Below are 18,429 nucleotides of genomic sequence, written 5' to 3' on the forward strand. Positions count from 1 at the left end.
CAATGTTTATGCAATCACCAAAACATTTGTTTAAGAATTTTAAAGCATGCTTTTACATTGGAACTTGTAGATTCTTTAAAATGCAACTTTGCTCTTCACTTGAACATCATTTGACAGCAGAAGGATTAAACAATTGTAGATTGTTCTATTATCCCTGCAGGGAACATGAGAACTTCAAGGAATTATATTTCACACAAAAGAAACGGCATTTAATGTGACTGAAAGACGTGGAGGTTAGAAGGTTAGAAAGTAAATTTTCTAGTTTATGCCCCCAGAGCATGAACTAATTGAAACAGCTATAGTATCTCATAGAAAAACAGAGAGTAACTTTTGTTCCTCATCTGTCCCTTGCTTTGCCATTTGGAAACTTCTCTTCCCTCCTCCCCTCAGAACAGATGAAACAGTCAGATTATCTGCAGGTAAGTAACTGAAACTTGCTTTCTGTAAGAATTTCATTAGAATAAAATATTTATCATTTTTAGTGTATTTTATGTGGTTTATGCAAGGTTAGGAGTTAATCCATGACATAATTTTTGCTTGGAAGAAAGTGAAATGTTTTATTTTTAAAGTTATTCAGTCTTATGAATAATTTTCTCTTTCTTATCGATTATTAATAACGTGTTTAAAATCAAAAGATGTGATAATTAGGCTATTAGGAAACAAGTGGATAGATGAAAGTTCAAAGAATGCTAACATTTTAGTGTCAAGTCATTGAATGAGTCATTGTGCAAAAAGGTATGAAAGAAACACAGATCACAGGATAGTAAAAGTTTCATCTTTTTTTTTTTTTTAAAGAGTAGTACAGTACTTTATGCCCAAAGCTGATTACCACTAATGCTTTGTATAAAAATGTATACAAAAAAGCAACAGTTCTATGCTTTGAACTAATTTGTCCTCTTGGATATCACGGGATATGGAACACACACTCTTCACAAAAGTTAGAGGCCATTTTCACTGCCTTTAATATCTTTTCAAATGTTCGGCATTGCAATGGAAGTAATTTTATTAATATTTAGAAATTTAAAGCCATCCCACCATTTTCCCAGTGTGTATTTCTTAGCAACTACTTCTGCTTCAATCAGAGATACCATGCCTTTATGTATGCACTTTACAAAGACGTCTGTTTATAACTCACAAACATGAATATCAAAACAGATTAGACAACCCCCAATTTGAACTTCCTCACAATTTTCAATGTAAATTACACTTTTTATTCTTGATTTAACAATATACACCTTAATGGATATTGTATCCCATCTATATTATAAGGATATTCTTTTGACTGAATCTTTAGTTTTCTTTTAAGAAACCTTATGGCTGGCCTTTGCAAAAAATGCCTGGCCCTGAGACAGGACCAGGATCCATATTCAATGTTTTCAAAATCACTGCAAAATTTACATTTTTATTTCATTTTCAGTTTTCGTTTACTTTCAAGGTTTTTTTTTTAGTAAAAACAAAAAATTTAAACCAGTGCACAAACTGGCTTTCTAGTGAGCCTGAATACTAGAACTTAAATTCAAAGGAAAAAGAGATGATTGAAAAAAAAACTAGTCACAAGTTCCTTAAAAACCATGCAGAAATGCCCTTACAAAGCAACGTCTTGTTTCTGGTGAAATGGATCCTTCCTTTATCTGACGTCAAGTGACTAAACTATTCTTTTCCTCAGAAAGACTCTTGGCTAGGATCTCCACTTGTCTTTATATTTACTTAGTAAAAGGTGTCTGTGACTATTCACTTTCAGAGAAAGAAGAAAAGCAGAGGAGAGAATCCACATCTTCAAGAGGCTACGGGACAGAGCATTGAAATGGCCTGGAAAGTGTTCAGAATTAACGCCAGCAAGTCAAATGCTCACCTGGGCCTCAACTGGAAAGAAACAAAAGCAAAATCAATATGCAGTCAAAGAATGGCCTCATTTTTCTAGAAGGTGACCCTCCGGAAGAGTCCCAAGGAAGCTCTCCCTTAGCAAGAGCCCTGAAGTTCCAGAAACTGTCCTAAACCCTGATGGTCAGCTCTAGCTTCTGTCTGGAAATCAGATTTATTGCCGAGTCTTCATACCAGGGAGATGCATGTGGCAGTGGTGGCAGCAGACGTGATATTGCTCCTAAGCATGGGGTGGACCACAGACTCGCTCTGCTCACCCACCACTTTTTACAGGGACTGCTGGATCCGCCGCTTCCCAGGTCTCTTAATTGACCTGGAGGAGTCGCAGAAGCTGGGAGCTCAGTTCTTGAAGTATTATTCTGAAAGCACTGGCCAGAAATGCAGTAGGAGCTGCTGTCTTAGGAAGGAGGGTAAGTATTAATGATATGCCTGAGCAAAAATCAGAGGAAACTTCCAAAATGAAGACCTAAGTAAGGAGTCCGAGGCAGAGGGTCCAGTGAACAGCTGAAAAGGACTAGAGAAGATGCCCTGAGATGAGGGAGATGGGGAGAGAGGAGAGACATTGAGACTGACTTTGCAGTTTGGTTCAGTGCAGGCTCGGATTACAAATCTAGTAATGACCCAGAATGCTATGGAACCTACAGGTAACAGGGAATCCTCTTGTCTTTACTTAAATGCTAAATGAAAATATTTCCTCAAGGGTTGACTAACAGTATTTCTATAGCCCCAAATATAGCATATTTGATTTCAAAAATTTTTATAATAATTTCCTTTTCAAAGTTCTTTTGGTGATATTGGTATCATTTCAGATTTTTGAAATGTGCCTGCTTGTGTTGATGAAATGTGAGATGTACTGAACAGGAATTTAGATTCTGATTGATGTTTTGAAAGGGAAATATATGTCAAATAGCAAAAAGAAAAGAAAGAGAGAGAAAAGGAAGGAAGGAAGGAAGAGAGGGAGGGAGGGAGGAAGGAAGGGAGGAAGGAAGAATTTTCAAAATATCCTAACAGATTTTTTTTTGTCCGAAATCCAGAATCAGGGTTAAACGTCATCCATATATATGATCAAGGCCTGTAATTAGAAAAACATTTCATTGTTGCAGAATTTCAAGTTACAATTGTCTAAAGACTTCATTTATTTTTCATTTTCCCAAGATTTTTAAGCTCCTTGGAAAGAAACAACAAAAGCAACACAACACTTTAAAATAATCCTCTTGGTTGTTCCACACTTTCTTTCCATGGTTTCACACTGACTTATTAATTGGCAATGCCTCCTATCCAATTATGCACGTAAGATTTCTGGGATGCAAATTGGAGCTACTTGGAGAGTCTAAACTGACTGTCAAGAGACCATAGTGTAAGAAGCTGTCACAGGCTAAGCCCTCAAAAGTTAATCAGGCACAGAAGAAAGCAATTAATTTGTTAAAGGGAAATCTTAGACGTGCTTCTGATTACCATAAGCCTTCACTGAGGGGAGGTGGCAGAGGGGCAATACTTTTTCAGCATTTTCCCAAGGCATCAATTTACCTGACTCTCTACACCAGGGAAGCTGTGGCCTCTGGACTTCCAGGGATACTATAGGTATCCAGTAGAATTCCATGATTTTAGAGCCTCTGTGGCTTCCAAGTTGTGGTTTTCTTCCTCCAGAAGGAAGTTTCACGGACACACATCCCAGTTTTCAGCTGGAAGCCAGAACTTAAAAAAGCCACAATCCTGCAATAGCTAACCTGCTCAGAGCTGGGACTCTGAAATGTACAGTAGAAGGAATGGAAAACATCTTTAAAAGTTGTTCTCTATGGCATCAACTACTTTCTTATCAGAAATTTAGACCTCTAAGTTTGAATATTTATTCCTTTCCCTTAAACTTTACAGCACAGTCCTCAGGGAATGTATTTGTAAGCTATAATGTATTAGCAATGTATTGTTAATTGGCTTTTGTCCTATTCTTTCTCCTACCGGAAAAATAGAGTGCAGAAACACGGCAGGGGTGGGGTGTCCCAGAAGTCATGGGGGAGATGCAACTCCTCAGTTAACCTTACACAGAAGCACAATAGGTTCTGCCAACAGCAATTCCAACAGCAGCTTTAAGCACACTCTGAGGGCTGCTAATCATACGCTATCCCGCTGTAATCTTATTTTATTAAAGAAGTTGATACCTTTTAGCTAATGGGTATTTCCTGTCGTGGTTCCTACTACACTGCAGCAGGAGGAAAATATGTGTTGCACTTTAGGAAGGAGAGATTGAAGATTTGCATTCAACAAATCTGACTTAAAGTTTTCCAGAAATAACACGATACAGTTTAAGGAGCAAACTTACTTAGAAAAGGTGAGACAGCATGAGCCAGTGATGTACCCCTGCCCACTAGCATTCCAAATGCTGATATCCTTGCCTATCTCCTCCTTCCTCTTTGACTGACACTGATTAGGCTTTTCATTGGATGTGGTTTTGCAACATGAAGCTAGTGCACACCTGCAGTCAGGGGCAAAGTAACGTTCACCTGGCCTGTTGTGTTTCCACCATCTGGGCCTCTCCCAGGAATGCAGTCATGACTGGTTTTGCCCTTTCCCCCTTTGTTGCTCCCTCTTCTGTTAGAGCGTTTGTCCTCCCATTTTCCTGTTTCTTTCTCTGGTGAACTCTAGTACCTTAGCATTCTGAGAGGGCATTACACCTAGAAATCTGATATATATAAATCCTCAGAGGTTTGTGTAGCCAATTGAATTGTTCATGAACATAAAATACTGGGATTGGGAAATGATTCCAGGTAATCCTGTGTGGAATGGAATGTATGAAAGATTACTTAGAGAAAATCAGTAGATATTTTCTTTTAAAAAGGCATTTTCGAGCCAGCCCTGATGGTCTAGTGGTTAAAGTTCGGCACGCTCACTGCTTTGGTGGCCCGGGTTCGTTTCCCGGTTGCAGAACCACACCACCCGCCTGTCAGTTGACATGCTATGGTGGCAGGTCACACAGAACTAGAAGGACTTACAACTAGGATATACAACTATGTACCAGGGCTTTGGGGAGAAAAAAAAAAGAGGAAGATAGGCAACAGATGTTAGCTGAGGGCAAATCTTTCCCTGCAAAAAAAAAAAAAAAAGTATTTTGCATATTCATAGATACAGTTACCATAGTGCACAATGTTCTGTAAAAGGTCTGAACACAGCCCTGCAGTGTGCTGTTAATCCAGTGTTCTGGAAAGAAAGATAAGTTACTCCAAGCTCATCAAGCTGGTAGAAATCAAGATCATCAGCGGATGTTTTTTGCCTGCGTCTCTTTCAGTCTCCTGTAACCTGGCTGTCTTCTACCACGATCCTATTCATGACAATGTGAACTGCCTTCATATTCACTGCCCGACCCTGGAGAGCTGCATATTAGAGCCCGGAACCAGTGCCATTTTATACAACATAACAGACGGTAATGCTTTCTGTATTTTGTATGTATTCTGAAGAATGTTGGTAATATTCTAGTAGAAGCATATAACCTAGAAACTGGCTGGCAATAGCCATGGAGGAATCCCTAAATCGTTATTTTCCAGTGAACTCTGGAAAAGTTTTGGGCATCCAGGACAGAAAACTAAAAGGAAATTCCCTTTAGCTTGGCATGTTCAGCAATGAGAGTTCATTCTAGATGATAACAAATCATATGTGATTGAACAACAGCTTAAGCATTATATTTCATTTATCCCAAGTGCCTTCAGCAAGAGCCAAAGTAGGCATTTCTACTGCAGTGGCTAAAGATGCTACCAGGAAATAAAGAAAATGCTAAATGGCAGTTTTGAGTTGACACTGTGTACACAGATTCTACAAAGATGAATGTCAGGGACAGGGAAATGCACCACCATTTAGTGACATACATTAGCATATCATTGGTCCCAAGAGAACCAGTATATTTTATTTTAGAAAAATACATATTTAAGTATCCTTTGCCCATGTATATAATCTCAGGGAGCATATTAGTAAACATGAAAGAATAGATTTTTATCATCAAAATACCAAGGAGATAAATTTCTTATTGATTTGTACCTATTGAACACCTAATGATCCTGGCTGTGCTCAACATTGCAGAAGGCTGCAGCATCTCTCTGCCTTCAAGTTCCTTATAATCTAGCTGATGTGACAAGTCTTACAATTCGTGTAAGACATATAATTAAATACAAAAATGTGTGAGACTGCTTCAAGTACAAGGCTCAAAAGAAGGGGAGACTAAGGAAAGCAAGATTATTCAGAGGTGGCTTCGTGAAAGAGGCCAGGTAGAGGCAAGATAAGGAGTTCTGTATCACACCACGGGAAAATAAGAAAACTGGTCTGGCTACAACAAGGGCACTTTTGGGGTTGCAATGAAAACATGGGTAAGACAGGGTAGGCCAGGCAACAAAAGAGCTTTGGACAGAGTAGTTTGGGTTTGACTTTGTCAGAAATATGGAACCACCACAGGTACTTACTGAGAAAATGCCATTATTAAAGTGACGTATCTGGTTATCTTAGTCTAGGAAAATTATATGCAGGATGCATATAACCTAGTATATGCATTTATTAGTATAAAACCTAGTAAGGGAGGCATTGTGTCTAGACAAGGTGATTGTAGTTGCAAGGAAGAGGAGGGATGTTTACCAGCATACTGGGAAGGGATTGGATAACAGTTACTTTTTGGATGAAGGAAAAGAAGAGAAGAGTCAAAAATCACTTTGTGGTACAGATTCCACCCCAGGAGATGGAAAAATGGTGATGCCACTGAAGAAGACAAAGAGGCAGATGAAATGGTCTTGGCTTTGGGAATGTTCAGTGATGACGTGAGATGTCCAGGTGGGAATCTCCAGTAGAACACAGGAGAAATGAGATCAGAGCTCAAGAAAGAGGAAAGCACTGGCAATGTGGATTTCAGTGCCATCAGTGTAGTGGTGACAGCTGATAAGGATAATCTCTTTGGAGGTGGACAGTGTGAGATGAAGAGAAAATACAGCAGAACACCAAGGACTAAAGATGGTGGAAACCACACAACCAGTTTGAACCAAGAAGAGAACCAGCAAAAGAAAGAAAAGATGAGAGGCAGACAGTCTGGGACAAAGTGCCAAGGAAGTCTAGGGTCCAGCGAGTCATGGGAAAAGAATTTCAAAGTGAGGATGGCAAGCAGTATCAAGGACAAGAGAGAAGGCAAAGCAATGAGGCATGAGATCAGGAAATAAGGAAACTACTGATTACCTCAGAAGCAGAATTTTGACAGAGTGTGAGGATGGAAACAAGATGACAGAAGGCAAAAAGCAAAGAAAGGAAATGAAAGAAATGGATATTGCTATGTTTGGAGAGAGAGAGAGAGTGGGAGGGAGGGAAGGCAGGAGGGGGAGGGAGGGAGAGAGAGAGACAGAGAAACAGTGTGATGCTATCAGGGACAATTGGAAAGCTGTTGAGTTTTTTGTTCCCCTTTAAAGACAAAGCAATATTTGTGCATGTCTGAAGTCAGAGGGAAAGGAGTTAGTTTACAAGAAGAGAGAAAATACTGAAGACAATGTCAGGACCCTCAGGCACCAGAAAGGGATGAGATTTAGGGCTTTGCTCATGATTTTGAACACAGTTACACTTGTCAGGCCCTATTTTGTTTATTTTAAAATGCTGTATATCTCAAATGGTTACTATCTCTGCAGCTCTTGTATTAATACTTGCTATCATTGCGCAAAAGCCCTGGCAGACACAAAGTATTCTCCATGAGGTAGCTAAATTTGTTCACAAAAGAAAGTGTCTTAGAAAGCTAAGATAAATTCAAATGTGGCCAGTACATTTCTAATCCTTTCAGAAGTATGCAGTGGTAGAACTTGCAATTAGCTTAGTTCAATAACTCGTAGCGGCAAAACCCAAGACTTCTTCTACAAACTGTACTTTAAGGTCTTCTCCTTTAAATTAAAAATAAAATTTGAATGATGCTTTTTTATCTTTCAGGTATAGATCCAGATTTGCTGGTTTTCGAACAATCACTTCCCACATATCTAAATACCCGTTCTTCACCTAACACATGGGACAGACTAAGGATTCTAAAAGCTATGAATTTAGATAAACAGCAAACCACCATGATAAACCAAAGACTACCATCAATAGAGGCTCCATCATCAACCACACATCAAGATTTGGTTGCAAACACAAACAATATCAGGTATTCCAAGAAATTAGCCACAGATTCTTGGGCAAGATTCATTTCCCTGAATGACTCCATTACCACAAAGGTAAATATGGTGCCATCCAGTACTGATGTCATCAACAATCCAGATAACAAGACTATTTCTCCTTTCTTTGTGCCCATAGACACAAAACTTTCTCATATGCCTATTCCATCCCAACTCAACAGTAGTAAACAACTACTGAACAAAACCAAAGGGTACAACAGCAGAAACCACACATCTGGGAATGAAGACGCAACACCTGACGGGGCATCTGTGACTTCAGAGATGTGGTTGGTTCCTGTGGGCCTTTGTACCTCTGTCATCTTTCTTTGCTGTTGCATAGTCATCCTGGCCTCATGCTGTCGAAAGCAGCAGGGCCAATATAAACCAGGACAGAGAAAGTCAGAATCCAGGCAAATTAAAAAATGTAACATTCTGAAGGAGCACTCTTAATAGGAAAAGTTGTAGAGATTGTAAGCTTTCAAGAGTCTCATTATCAGTTTTCTGTAAGCAAGGGCAGTTAAAAAAATAATTAAATTATTAAAAAAATAATTGCACAGGATGCCACTCCTACCAATCTCTAAAAAAGGCCAATGCTTGATAAATGTAACTGCTTTTTTGATTATTTCCATTTTTTTGAACAGTGTACCCTTTGTCAAAGTTCCAAAATTCTGACCCCTGCAGCTATTTAGCAGTGAGCGAGAGATGCAGTTCTAAGTGCTGTACATGTATTAACTCATTGAATCCTTACAACTCTGAGTTAGGTATACTATTATTAATCATTATACTATTACTATCACATTTTACAGATGAGGAAACTGAGGAGAAGAGAGGCAAAGTATCTTGCCTAAAGTCCACAGCTAGTAAGTAGTGAAGCCAGGACTTAATAGACAATCTGGTTCAAAAGTCCATGCTCAAAACCACTGTTAGACTAAAAGCCTCCATTTTCCCAATGAGCATGGAAAAAAGATACAGGGAAGAAAACACCATAACACCATATTTGTTTCCTGTCAAGGTCAAATTATTGTGACGTATGTTAATAAAATCTTTCAGTGGTTTGAGCAAAAGAGCACTATAAATTATTAGTTACTAACCCATAAGCAAATGTTTCCTGATTTTTATATAGTTTTCTATGTTTAATTGATTAATCCTCCTCCATCCTAATCCATCATCTTCATTTCCTAAAGCTGAAATGCCTTTCAATAATTATGGCACTGAGATCTTTGAGTTTTGTGTTGACTTCTGTTGACTAAAGCTTGGGAGTTCTAGTTTACATCCCTCACTTGTATACATTGTTTTCCCAGGTGCAAATATTAGCTGTATTTCAGCTCTTTCACTTACACCAGACTTACCCCCTGAATCGTACACACTCGGACTCTTAAGTGTAGAAAACTGTAATTCAAGTCTCTAATGATCTTAAACTTTAGGACCGTAATCTCATCCCTGAACCTCTTTTTAAATGTGAGAACAGATATTAAAAGACATCCAATAAGCATAAAGGATAACAGGAAATCCTATTACAAGATTAATAAAATAGTACTATTCCCTCAGAATATTAACCACGAATAAAAGTCTGAATTAAAGGAAAATAATCAATTTACCTTAACTTGCTATTCATAACAAGTATTACAAATTTTATCAATTTCTTTCCTAATACATTAGGGAAAAAAAAACCATGCTATTTAGGGGGCATATCAAGATTTAAATATCCTAAAATGATATTTAACAATTCAGGGAGCTATCTTTAAAAATTACTTGCACATACATTCTTTTAAAAGATTATGTACTTTTCTTTGAAATAGATACAAATTGCTTGGGCCGGCCCCGTGGCTTAGCTGTTAAGTGCGCGCGGTCTGCTGCTGGAGGCTGGGGTTTGGATCCCGGGTGCGCACCGACACACCGCTCCTCTGGCCATGCTGAGGCCGTGTCTCACATACAGCAACTAGAAGGATGTGCAACTATGATGTACAACTATCTACTGGGGCTTTGGGGGAAAAATAAATAAATAAAATTATTGAAAAAAAAAAAAGATACAAATTGCTTAGAGGTTTCCCAATAAGCTAGGGCTGCTAGGAAAAAAAGGGTTTTTTTTTCTTGAGGTTTCTCAGAATTTTATTCATTCTCTAAAATTGATATTGTTTTAGAGAAATGACCCTAATTTGAGAAAAACATATGTACCTCTGTAAGAAAACAAACTCCTCTCCTTATCTTCTTCAGCCCCTACCTTTGACTATCAGATAAACTGAGTAAACTTAGACTGGACAACCAGAATAGAGTCAGACAAGAAACAGAAACAACTGGGTCTAGAAATCATGTCCTTACTGGAAGCCAAAGGGACCAGAGAACTTCTGAAGAGAATTAAAAATTTTAAAAAACAAAGACCTCATGGCTCAGTCAACAACTAAGGCCAAGGTTGTTACACCCATTTGGGAAATAATCATGATATTGAAATCTTTCCAACATTGTAACTAACCAGACCTTTTTAAAAAAAGTCTATAATCATCCAGTATTGTGAAATACTTACCAATACTGGAAAGAATACGCAAAGAAAGAACTAAAGCACCCTACAATTAAGAAAACAAGTTTGTTCTATTTCTTAGTTGCCTATGTATTTAAGCAACTTCTGAGCTATGTAACTTGAGTCTGAAGTCAGAAGTGCATATCAATAGAGCAAAAGTGTCCCCTAGAATCCTCATTATAAGGATGAATATGATAATGTCCACTGTATATATTTGATCAATAGTTTAAAGGACAGGATCTAATTAATGACAAATACTACTGTTTACATTGCCAAAATTACAATGGCAGCAACTGTTATCCTTTTGAAGCAGTTTTGTATTAATCTTACAGCTCTAAGATTTTGCCATTAGGTGTTAATGCTGTAGCCTGACAGTCTTCAGGTCAGTTGCCAAGTTAGCCAAACTGCAAAGACTGAAGGGCATAGTGCTCTGTAAGACCACCCTCACTTCTGACACCAACTGTAAGTTGGGGAGGGGGGTCCCAAAACCACCAATAATTCACTAGAAGAACTCACAGAACTCAAGGAAAGCTCTTAGATTCACAGTTATAGTTGATGACAGGGGAAGGATATGAATTGAAATCAGCCGAGGGAAGAAGCACATAAGATGCTGCCCAGGAGGCTTCCAAACTCCTAGCTTCTGGTGTCCTCCCCCTGGAGGCAGGACACATTACTCTCCCAGTACCAGTGTGTGACAATATGTCCAGGCTACTGCCAACCAGGGGAGCTTGCCCAAGCCTCAGTGTTCCAAGTTTTTATGAGGCTCCATTAACATAGGTATGATTGACTAATAACCTGGGCGGTTAACCGCAGCTTCGAGGTGGACTGATTTTCCAGGTGACTCGAAGTCCTCACCCTAAATCACATAGTTGGTTTCTCTGGCAGGCCTAAGACCATTAGGTGTGGCCAGCCCCACCCTAAACAAAGACATTTTTATGAGGTATGACATAGATCACCTCCCAGAAGCTGAGGGGAGAGGCCAGACCTCTCTTCCAGCAAGGTCAAATTCTTTATTGCACATCACTACTCTGTTTGCGTCTGCACTGTATTATTACTACAGGATTGTCGACCCTAATCTACCGGCTCTTCACACGTTCCCCAATGACCACCTCTCCTCAGTTTCTACTGTTTTCAAAATGTTTCCTTCTTCAACCCTGTTTCCACATCGAGTTTTCCTTAACTCTATAGGAGTCTCTAAGAAACAATAACATGAGTATTTACATATGCTTTAAATCTGATCTAAAAATTTAGTTTTATCTTTGTTTTTCACTTGCTATTTCCATCCAAAGGAATACAACATACCGCTCCCTCCTTTTGCACTCAAGGCGCTATTGTTGTCCTTCATAACCTACAGACTCTTGGCCTTGCTAATGCCAAATCATACCTTCAATTTATATAAATCTTTTGGGCAACTGTTTTGAAATTCCTTTTGTCTTTAATTATGTTCTCTAATTCTGTCAGGCAAAATAAGACTTAAGGTGAGTAACAAAATCAGTAATTCCTTTATTTTGATTTTAAGTTTATCACTTGTTGACAATTTTGGAAGTGGTAAGACTTGCAGATATACTTTACGATACTGAATTGACAGCTAAATTGAATGCAATGTTTCTTAGGGCAGTTCTCATTTTGTCATTTACTCCAATTAAATTCAAGGTCCTTATACCTCATCTCTTTCCTGAGCTGTAGAAGCTCTAACTGGGGTACCCAGAGAGATGAATACCAGTTAATCTCTATTTCCACTGTGAAAATTAATAAGCAGAAATCTCATTTAAAACAGAGTTGGGAGGCCAGAAGGGAGAACTCTCATGCCCTCCATACATATTAGAGCCCAACAATAAAAAGACTTCCTCTTCTTGCCTGGCAAGAAGTTCAGCCAATGAGACTGTCACAACTCAGCCAACAAAAAGCCACTACAATTTAAACTCCCAGTTTCCTCGAATAGACTCTTTGTTTACAATAGCACTCCCAACTTCCTCTTCCCCTCTATAGAAGAGTTTCTCCTTTCCTTGTTGCTCAGGACTCGCGCATGGTTTGCCATGGCTGCATACCCCAAATTGCAATTCTTTGCTGATCTCGCAAAACCCCATTTTTGCTGGAGAAATAACTGGCTATTTCTTTAAGGTCAACACTTTTTTTTTTTTTTTGCAGGGAAGGATTCCCCCCTGAGCTAACATCTGTTACCAATCCTCCTCGTTTCTTTTCTCCCCAAAGCCCCAGTGCATAGTTGTAAGTCCTTCTAGTTCTTCTATGTGAGCCACCACCACAGCATGGCAACTGACAGATGGGTGGTGTGATTCCGTGACCGGCAAATGAACCTGGACCACAGAAGCAGTGAAAGCGCCAAACTTTAACCACTAGACCATCAGGGCTGGCTCTCAATACCACTTTTCTGAAAGTTTGGGCTTGGAAAAATGAACCCCAGATAATAGAAAGTAGGATGCCAAACAGAGTTGAATCAACATAAAGTAGACCCAAAACAGAGGGATGGAACAAACTTTTTAGATTAGAAAATACTCTCAAGGACCTGTTTCTAATCAGAATCAGCACCTGTGAAAAATATATTGGGTAGATAGCATTTATGTAAACAAAGCACCCACCTGCAGTCAGGGGACTGGGTTCTGGGCCTAGCTTCCCAAATTACCAAAATTAGTATTCAAATGCAACCAATAAGGGCTAATTTGTAGGGGAAAAAAATGTAGCCAGTGACAAAATAACAATGTATATATATATGAATACTACAGTTGTATAGTAGAAATAAAATCAAAACACTTTAGAACCAGAAGAAATCAGAGAGATGTAATTAGTCTAACTGCCCCAGGGTATAAATAAGAAAACTTTCGAATCATCAGTGCCATTGTGCAACAGTATGAAAAGAATAATTTTAACTCTGATGTAAAACAATGGTTTTTTAACATTTTCAACTTTATATCAAATTAGATAATGATTACATATATATCACAAAATTAATAAATCAAGCAGATTTTTCTACATAATTCATGTCAAATTTAACAGTCTCTTCACTGATTCTTTGTACTGAGAAAGGGTATTTTCATTGTCCCCCTCGTTCTTAAGAGTGACAACAGACTTTCTGTAATCTTCAACTTCTTTAGTACCAAGGAGCTCTTCTTTATTTAATTCCAGATTTTTCTCAGCAGCTTTAATTTGGAGAAGTGTTTCCAGGACATTTTTTTCTGAGGAGCTATTTTTCCATACATACTCTTCCATGTCTGCTTCAGTCTTATTTTTCTCCCATTCTTCGGTTTTCTGAAAGGAAAAAATGAACTCTGGGAATTATTATCGAAAGACAAAGTTTTCTTTTGTTTTTAGGGGAAGAGAAGTTTGCAAACGTAGAGAGCCCCTGTCAGCACTTCGTATGTACACTCAGATTTACCTCCCTTACCCAGCACTGCTCTCCACGGGCACCAACAGCCTCAGGGCCACACACCCTATTTTATGAATACCCCATTACCACTAATTCTACCCACATATTTACACTTTATCTGCCTTTCGAATTTCACTTATAAAGCAATACTGGTTCCCAAAAGATATAGAAATCTCATGTCCCTAAACTCTAACACATCAACATTTCACCATTTCTGAGGTTAAAAATAATGAGAATTGAGAGGAGACTATATCTTTATTAACATGCCTGTGGGATGGCATGGAAGACCAATTACTATAATAAAATTTAAAATATAAAGTACATGTGTCATAAATGATTTTTCATTATAATGACTTTATATATTTTGGAATTTTGTTTTGATATTATTTTTATTTTCTGTTCCTATAATGGAGACAATTTCTGTTACTACTTGTTTTTTACAAAAATTATTCCCATGCCATTCTAGAGAACACTGGTAGGTTTTATAGTAATATAATTCAGATTTATGATTTAAATGAAGATGTAACAGTCTGTGAAAAATCAAGCAATGCAGCTAATAAATATTATGTCCTGGTTCAAAGAAGTGGGGAATACCAGCCACATTCTTTCCAAATTAACACACAACAATATTCTGAGCTACAGGCTAATACAGAATGATTGCTATTCTTACAACTTCTGAAGGTCGTAAACTCCCCAATAACATTTTTAAAGTATTAAAAGAGAGGTAGATATGTAAGGCTGTGAGAAAAATATTTTACCTCTGAAAACTCCTCTTTAAACCGACTGAGTTTGAGCAGACCAGAGCTCTAAGGCTCCTCAGAGCTAAGTGAGCACCACAGAGGCAAGCAGTTTCCACCCGTGCCACCCTCCCATCCCCACTCCCACTACAAGAGCCCATGCGAAGAGAGAAAAGCACTGGAAATTTGTCCCGCAAAGGGTAAAGAGGAGCCCCACCAACCGCCAACAGGCCACTGGGGATGCCACTAACTCAGCAGACCCCATTCAGATCACTGAAGCCCAGGAAAGAGGCTCCCCAACCAGAAACCCACAAGAAGAAGAAATCCTCCTTTAATCTTCCAAACTGAGTACCCTTTCCTTCAAGAGACACCAATAGGATGTAGGTGTTTTCCCTGATCCCCAAATTCCTCAGCCAAAGTGGAATATCTGTACTCGCAGCCCCCTGTAATGTCTGCCCCAACTCTCTATACTGAATTTATGGCTGAAGACAGTGTCCCAACTTATGTTCTAGAAATATCTTATTGGGTTGAGAATCAACTCTGTGCCCCTTTTTTATCTGGTAAGGAGGCTTGAGGCTTGTCAGAGGGGGCAGGGACAATGTGAAATAACTTCTCGTTGTGCTCTGCCCCTACAACCCTGTTGCAAATAACTTCTAACAGCCAAACTCTGAATTTTTTTTTTCTTTTTTTTTTCTCCCCAAAGCCCCAGTACATAGTTGTATATCCTAGTTGTAGGTCCTTCTAGTTCTTCTACATGGGACACCACTTCAGCATGGCCTGATGAGCGGTGAGCAGGTCCGCACCCAGGATGCCAACCGGCGAACCCTGGGGCACCGAATTGGAATGTGAGAACTTAACTGCTATGCCACCGGGCCGACCCCCAAACTCTGAATTTGTACATTTAAAAAAAATAATTGACAAAATTATCCTACGCCACCTAGTTTTTACTGTAATATTTGGAGAAGGAATAAATGTCAGCCCCTTTAAGGAACAATTCCCCTAAATTAAATACATCATTGGGCCTATATACTCTTGGAAATGCTTTAAACATTTCAAGACAGTGTCCTAGTTTCTTCATAATTCTAACTTACAAGTAAGTATACTTAATTTAAGAGGCCAACAAATACATTTTATAAAGCGTTAAGTAAAACAGTCACTCCATCTCATTAACTGTTAGAAGACAAGCAATTAGACTTAATTGTTTAAAAAATTATGTTTCACCTAGGTTTATCTGGATTTTCTTAACTGGTTTGAAATAGATGCTTAAACAGAGGAGGTAACCAAAGTAAATCCACTAATAATTTCCAACATTTCCTTTATCTCCCTCTTCCATTTGGTATATACAACTCTACACTGGTTTGCCAAGGTGTGTTACAGGTGTGCCACATGAGCTTGGAGTAGCAGGCGCAGCCACAGCATGCTCCTCCTGCATTTAGCTCGGTAAAGAATTTTCTGTGTGTGCAATGACATGAAAAAGGTTAGGAAATGCTGCACTATGGGATAATGTACATTTAGAGGATAAAATTCCTGCTCTTCTAAACAGTAACTGGTAAGGGAAAGTAACTACATTCTGTGAAAGGCATGGCTTCCTACTAATCCTAGATAGACACAAGGCAGTGTGGGGCTTCAGCAACAAGCTAAACAAAACCCATGTGTTCAATATATTCTAGCTTTAGGATCCAAGCTCTGCATGGCTGAATATAAATTCCAAGATAATGACAGTAACAATTCCAGCAAATTGAATACTTACTATGTACCAGGTACTTCAAATGCTTACATACATTAATTATTTCTTATAATTCTTATTAAGACCTACTGGGTTAGAGCTTAACATCCCTGCAGATAAAAAAACTAAATATTACAGACGTAAAGGGCCATAGTCGCCTGGGAATGTTTCAGATGGCAGAATTTTTTGTATTTTATAAAGTTAATGCAGTGCATATACCATATATTTTGTAACAGCTCCAGGATGCCTACAGCAGCACTCTCTCAGCAAATACATTACTATTTTTGCAGCAACATGTATGAATATTCATACTAAATGGAATAAACAAAGGCTACAAATAGCTTCTCATCCATTCAGCTCTCACTCTGAAACCAAATAAGTTATGAAAAGACTAGCAATTTCCAAAGCTTTTGGTTTTAGAATTATAGGTAGAGGGCTGTGTATCTGTGATTCTCCTCCAGGTCACCCGGGGAGGTGGTAAGACACAGTATTTAACATGGGTTTTGGTGTTTTACAGAACTAAGTCTAAATCCTAGCTTCATCACTTACTACTTTTTATAAGAACTGACTCCACAGGGCTGTTGTGAGGATTAAAAGAGGTAAAGCATCTACATACTTAGAGTACCAGGCTCACAGTAACACTAAATAAATGTTTGCTGTTAATAACACGACCTATTAAGAAGAATGAAGAAGAGTGGGATTCAAACCCTTGTTGGCCTATCTCCAAAATCCATGTTCCTATGTCAAGGGCACCACCATCACTATCAAGCAGTAAACTGAAACTTTAAAGGTAACACACACAATTATCCAAGTGTTCTGCCATATTATTTCCAATCACAAAAATCATATGACTGATATTAATAAAATTTAGACAAAAGAATATACAGAAACAAAAGGTCTTTATTACTGATATAAAAGTAATATTTTTCATGATGCTTGTTACTTCTCGTCATCTTTTTTTTTAAAGATTTTTCATGTTTACTGGAGTTGGAACTTTTTTTTTTTTGGTGAGGAAGATTCACTCTGAGCTAACATCTGTGCCAATCCTCCTCCACTGCATATGTGGGTCACTGCCACAGCATGGCTTGATGAGTGCTGTAAGTCTGAGCCTGGGAATCCGAATCTGTGAACCCAGGGACCAAAGTGGAGAGTGCCAGACTCAACGACTATGCCACGAGGCGGCCCCTCTTGTCTTCTTGACAAATGTATCACTAATTAGATTTAATTTTTTTTAGGTAATAGCCTGTTATTAAAAATAACTGATTTATCTCCAGTTTTCTTGTGGTCTCCTTTGGGTGCAGACTTTTTATGACTAATCAAATGCAGATTAGAAAACACACACACATGAAACAGAGAGCATTCACCTCTTATAAAGACGTGTCTCAAGAAAATGAAATCTAGTTTTTTGAAGTCTTATGTTAAATGTAAGAAAAGATCTTTACAACATCTTTAGAATTTCTCAGTTCTTTTTTTTAAATAATTTTATTTATTTATTTATTTTTTCCCCCAAGTCCCAATAGATAGTTGTATGTCATAGCTGCACATCGTTCTAGTTGCTGTATGTGGGACACGGCCTCAGCATGACTGGAGAAGCGGTGCGTCGGTGCGCGCTTGGGATCCGAACCCGGGCTGCCAGCAGCGGAGCGCGCGTACTTAACCGCTAAGCCACGGGGCTGGCCCTAGAATTGCTCAGTTTTTCAAGCAGGGAAAAAAAAGCTAATTATTATCACTATATTTACCTTTTGAGGGAAATCTTTTCTAGTCATTAACGTGTAAGTTTTCACAGATGAGTGTCATCCAAATGGGGCTCGTCAGTGAAGAGAGAACAGAGCTAATTGGAAGAGCTGCTTATCTGTAAATGTTATATTAAGAGGCAATTCCAAAATATCTTCTAGTCTTTGTCAATGATATAAAAGCAATATTTTTCATGATGCTTGTCACTTCAGAATATTTTTCATTTAAGAGGTATAAATAAAAAAACTCCAAAATTTTTTGATTTTACATTATGATTTCCACTTGCAAACAAGATGTGATAG

General features: G+C 38.5%; 2 protein-coding genes across 3 annotated transcripts in view; one reads left to right on the forward strand and one right to left on the reverse strand.

Moving 5' to 3' along the window:
- The first annotated feature begins 1,516 nt into the window (after window positions 1-1,516).
- MANSC4 (MANSC domain containing 4) lies at window positions 1,517-9,284 on the forward strand. The gene is made up of 3 exons (XM_058557578.1): window positions 1,517-2,291; window positions 5,162-5,296; window positions 7,813-9,284. The coding sequence occupies exons 1-3, from the start codon at window positions 2,063-2,065 to the stop codon at window positions 8,481-8,483; spliced, it is 1,035 nt and encodes a 344-aa protein (XP_058413561.1). The 5' UTR covers window positions 1,517-2,062; the 3' UTR covers window positions 8,484-9,284.
- Window positions 9,285-13,323: 4,039 nt separating this feature from the next.
- Window positions 13,324-18,429, reverse strand: part of MRPS35 (mitochondrial ribosomal protein S35) — a 46,801-nt gene continuing 41,695 nt past the window's right edge. For both annotated transcript variants that reach the window (XM_058558591.1, XM_058558592.1), the window contains one exon: window positions 13,324-13,812. In XM_058558591.1, the coding sequence (XP_058414574.1) occupies window positions 13,543-13,812 (270 nt within the window). In that variant the 3' untranslated portion in view covers window positions 13,324-13,542. The remainder of the gene's footprint in view (window positions 13,813-18,429) is intronic.

This window comes from Diceros bicornis, chromosome 17 (assembly GCF_020826845.1).
Source record: "Diceros bicornis minor isolate mBicDic1 chromosome 17, mDicBic1.mat.cur, whole genome shotgun sequence".
NCBI lineage: Eukaryota > Metazoa > Chordata > Mammalia > Perissodactyla > Rhinocerotidae > Diceros > Diceros bicornis.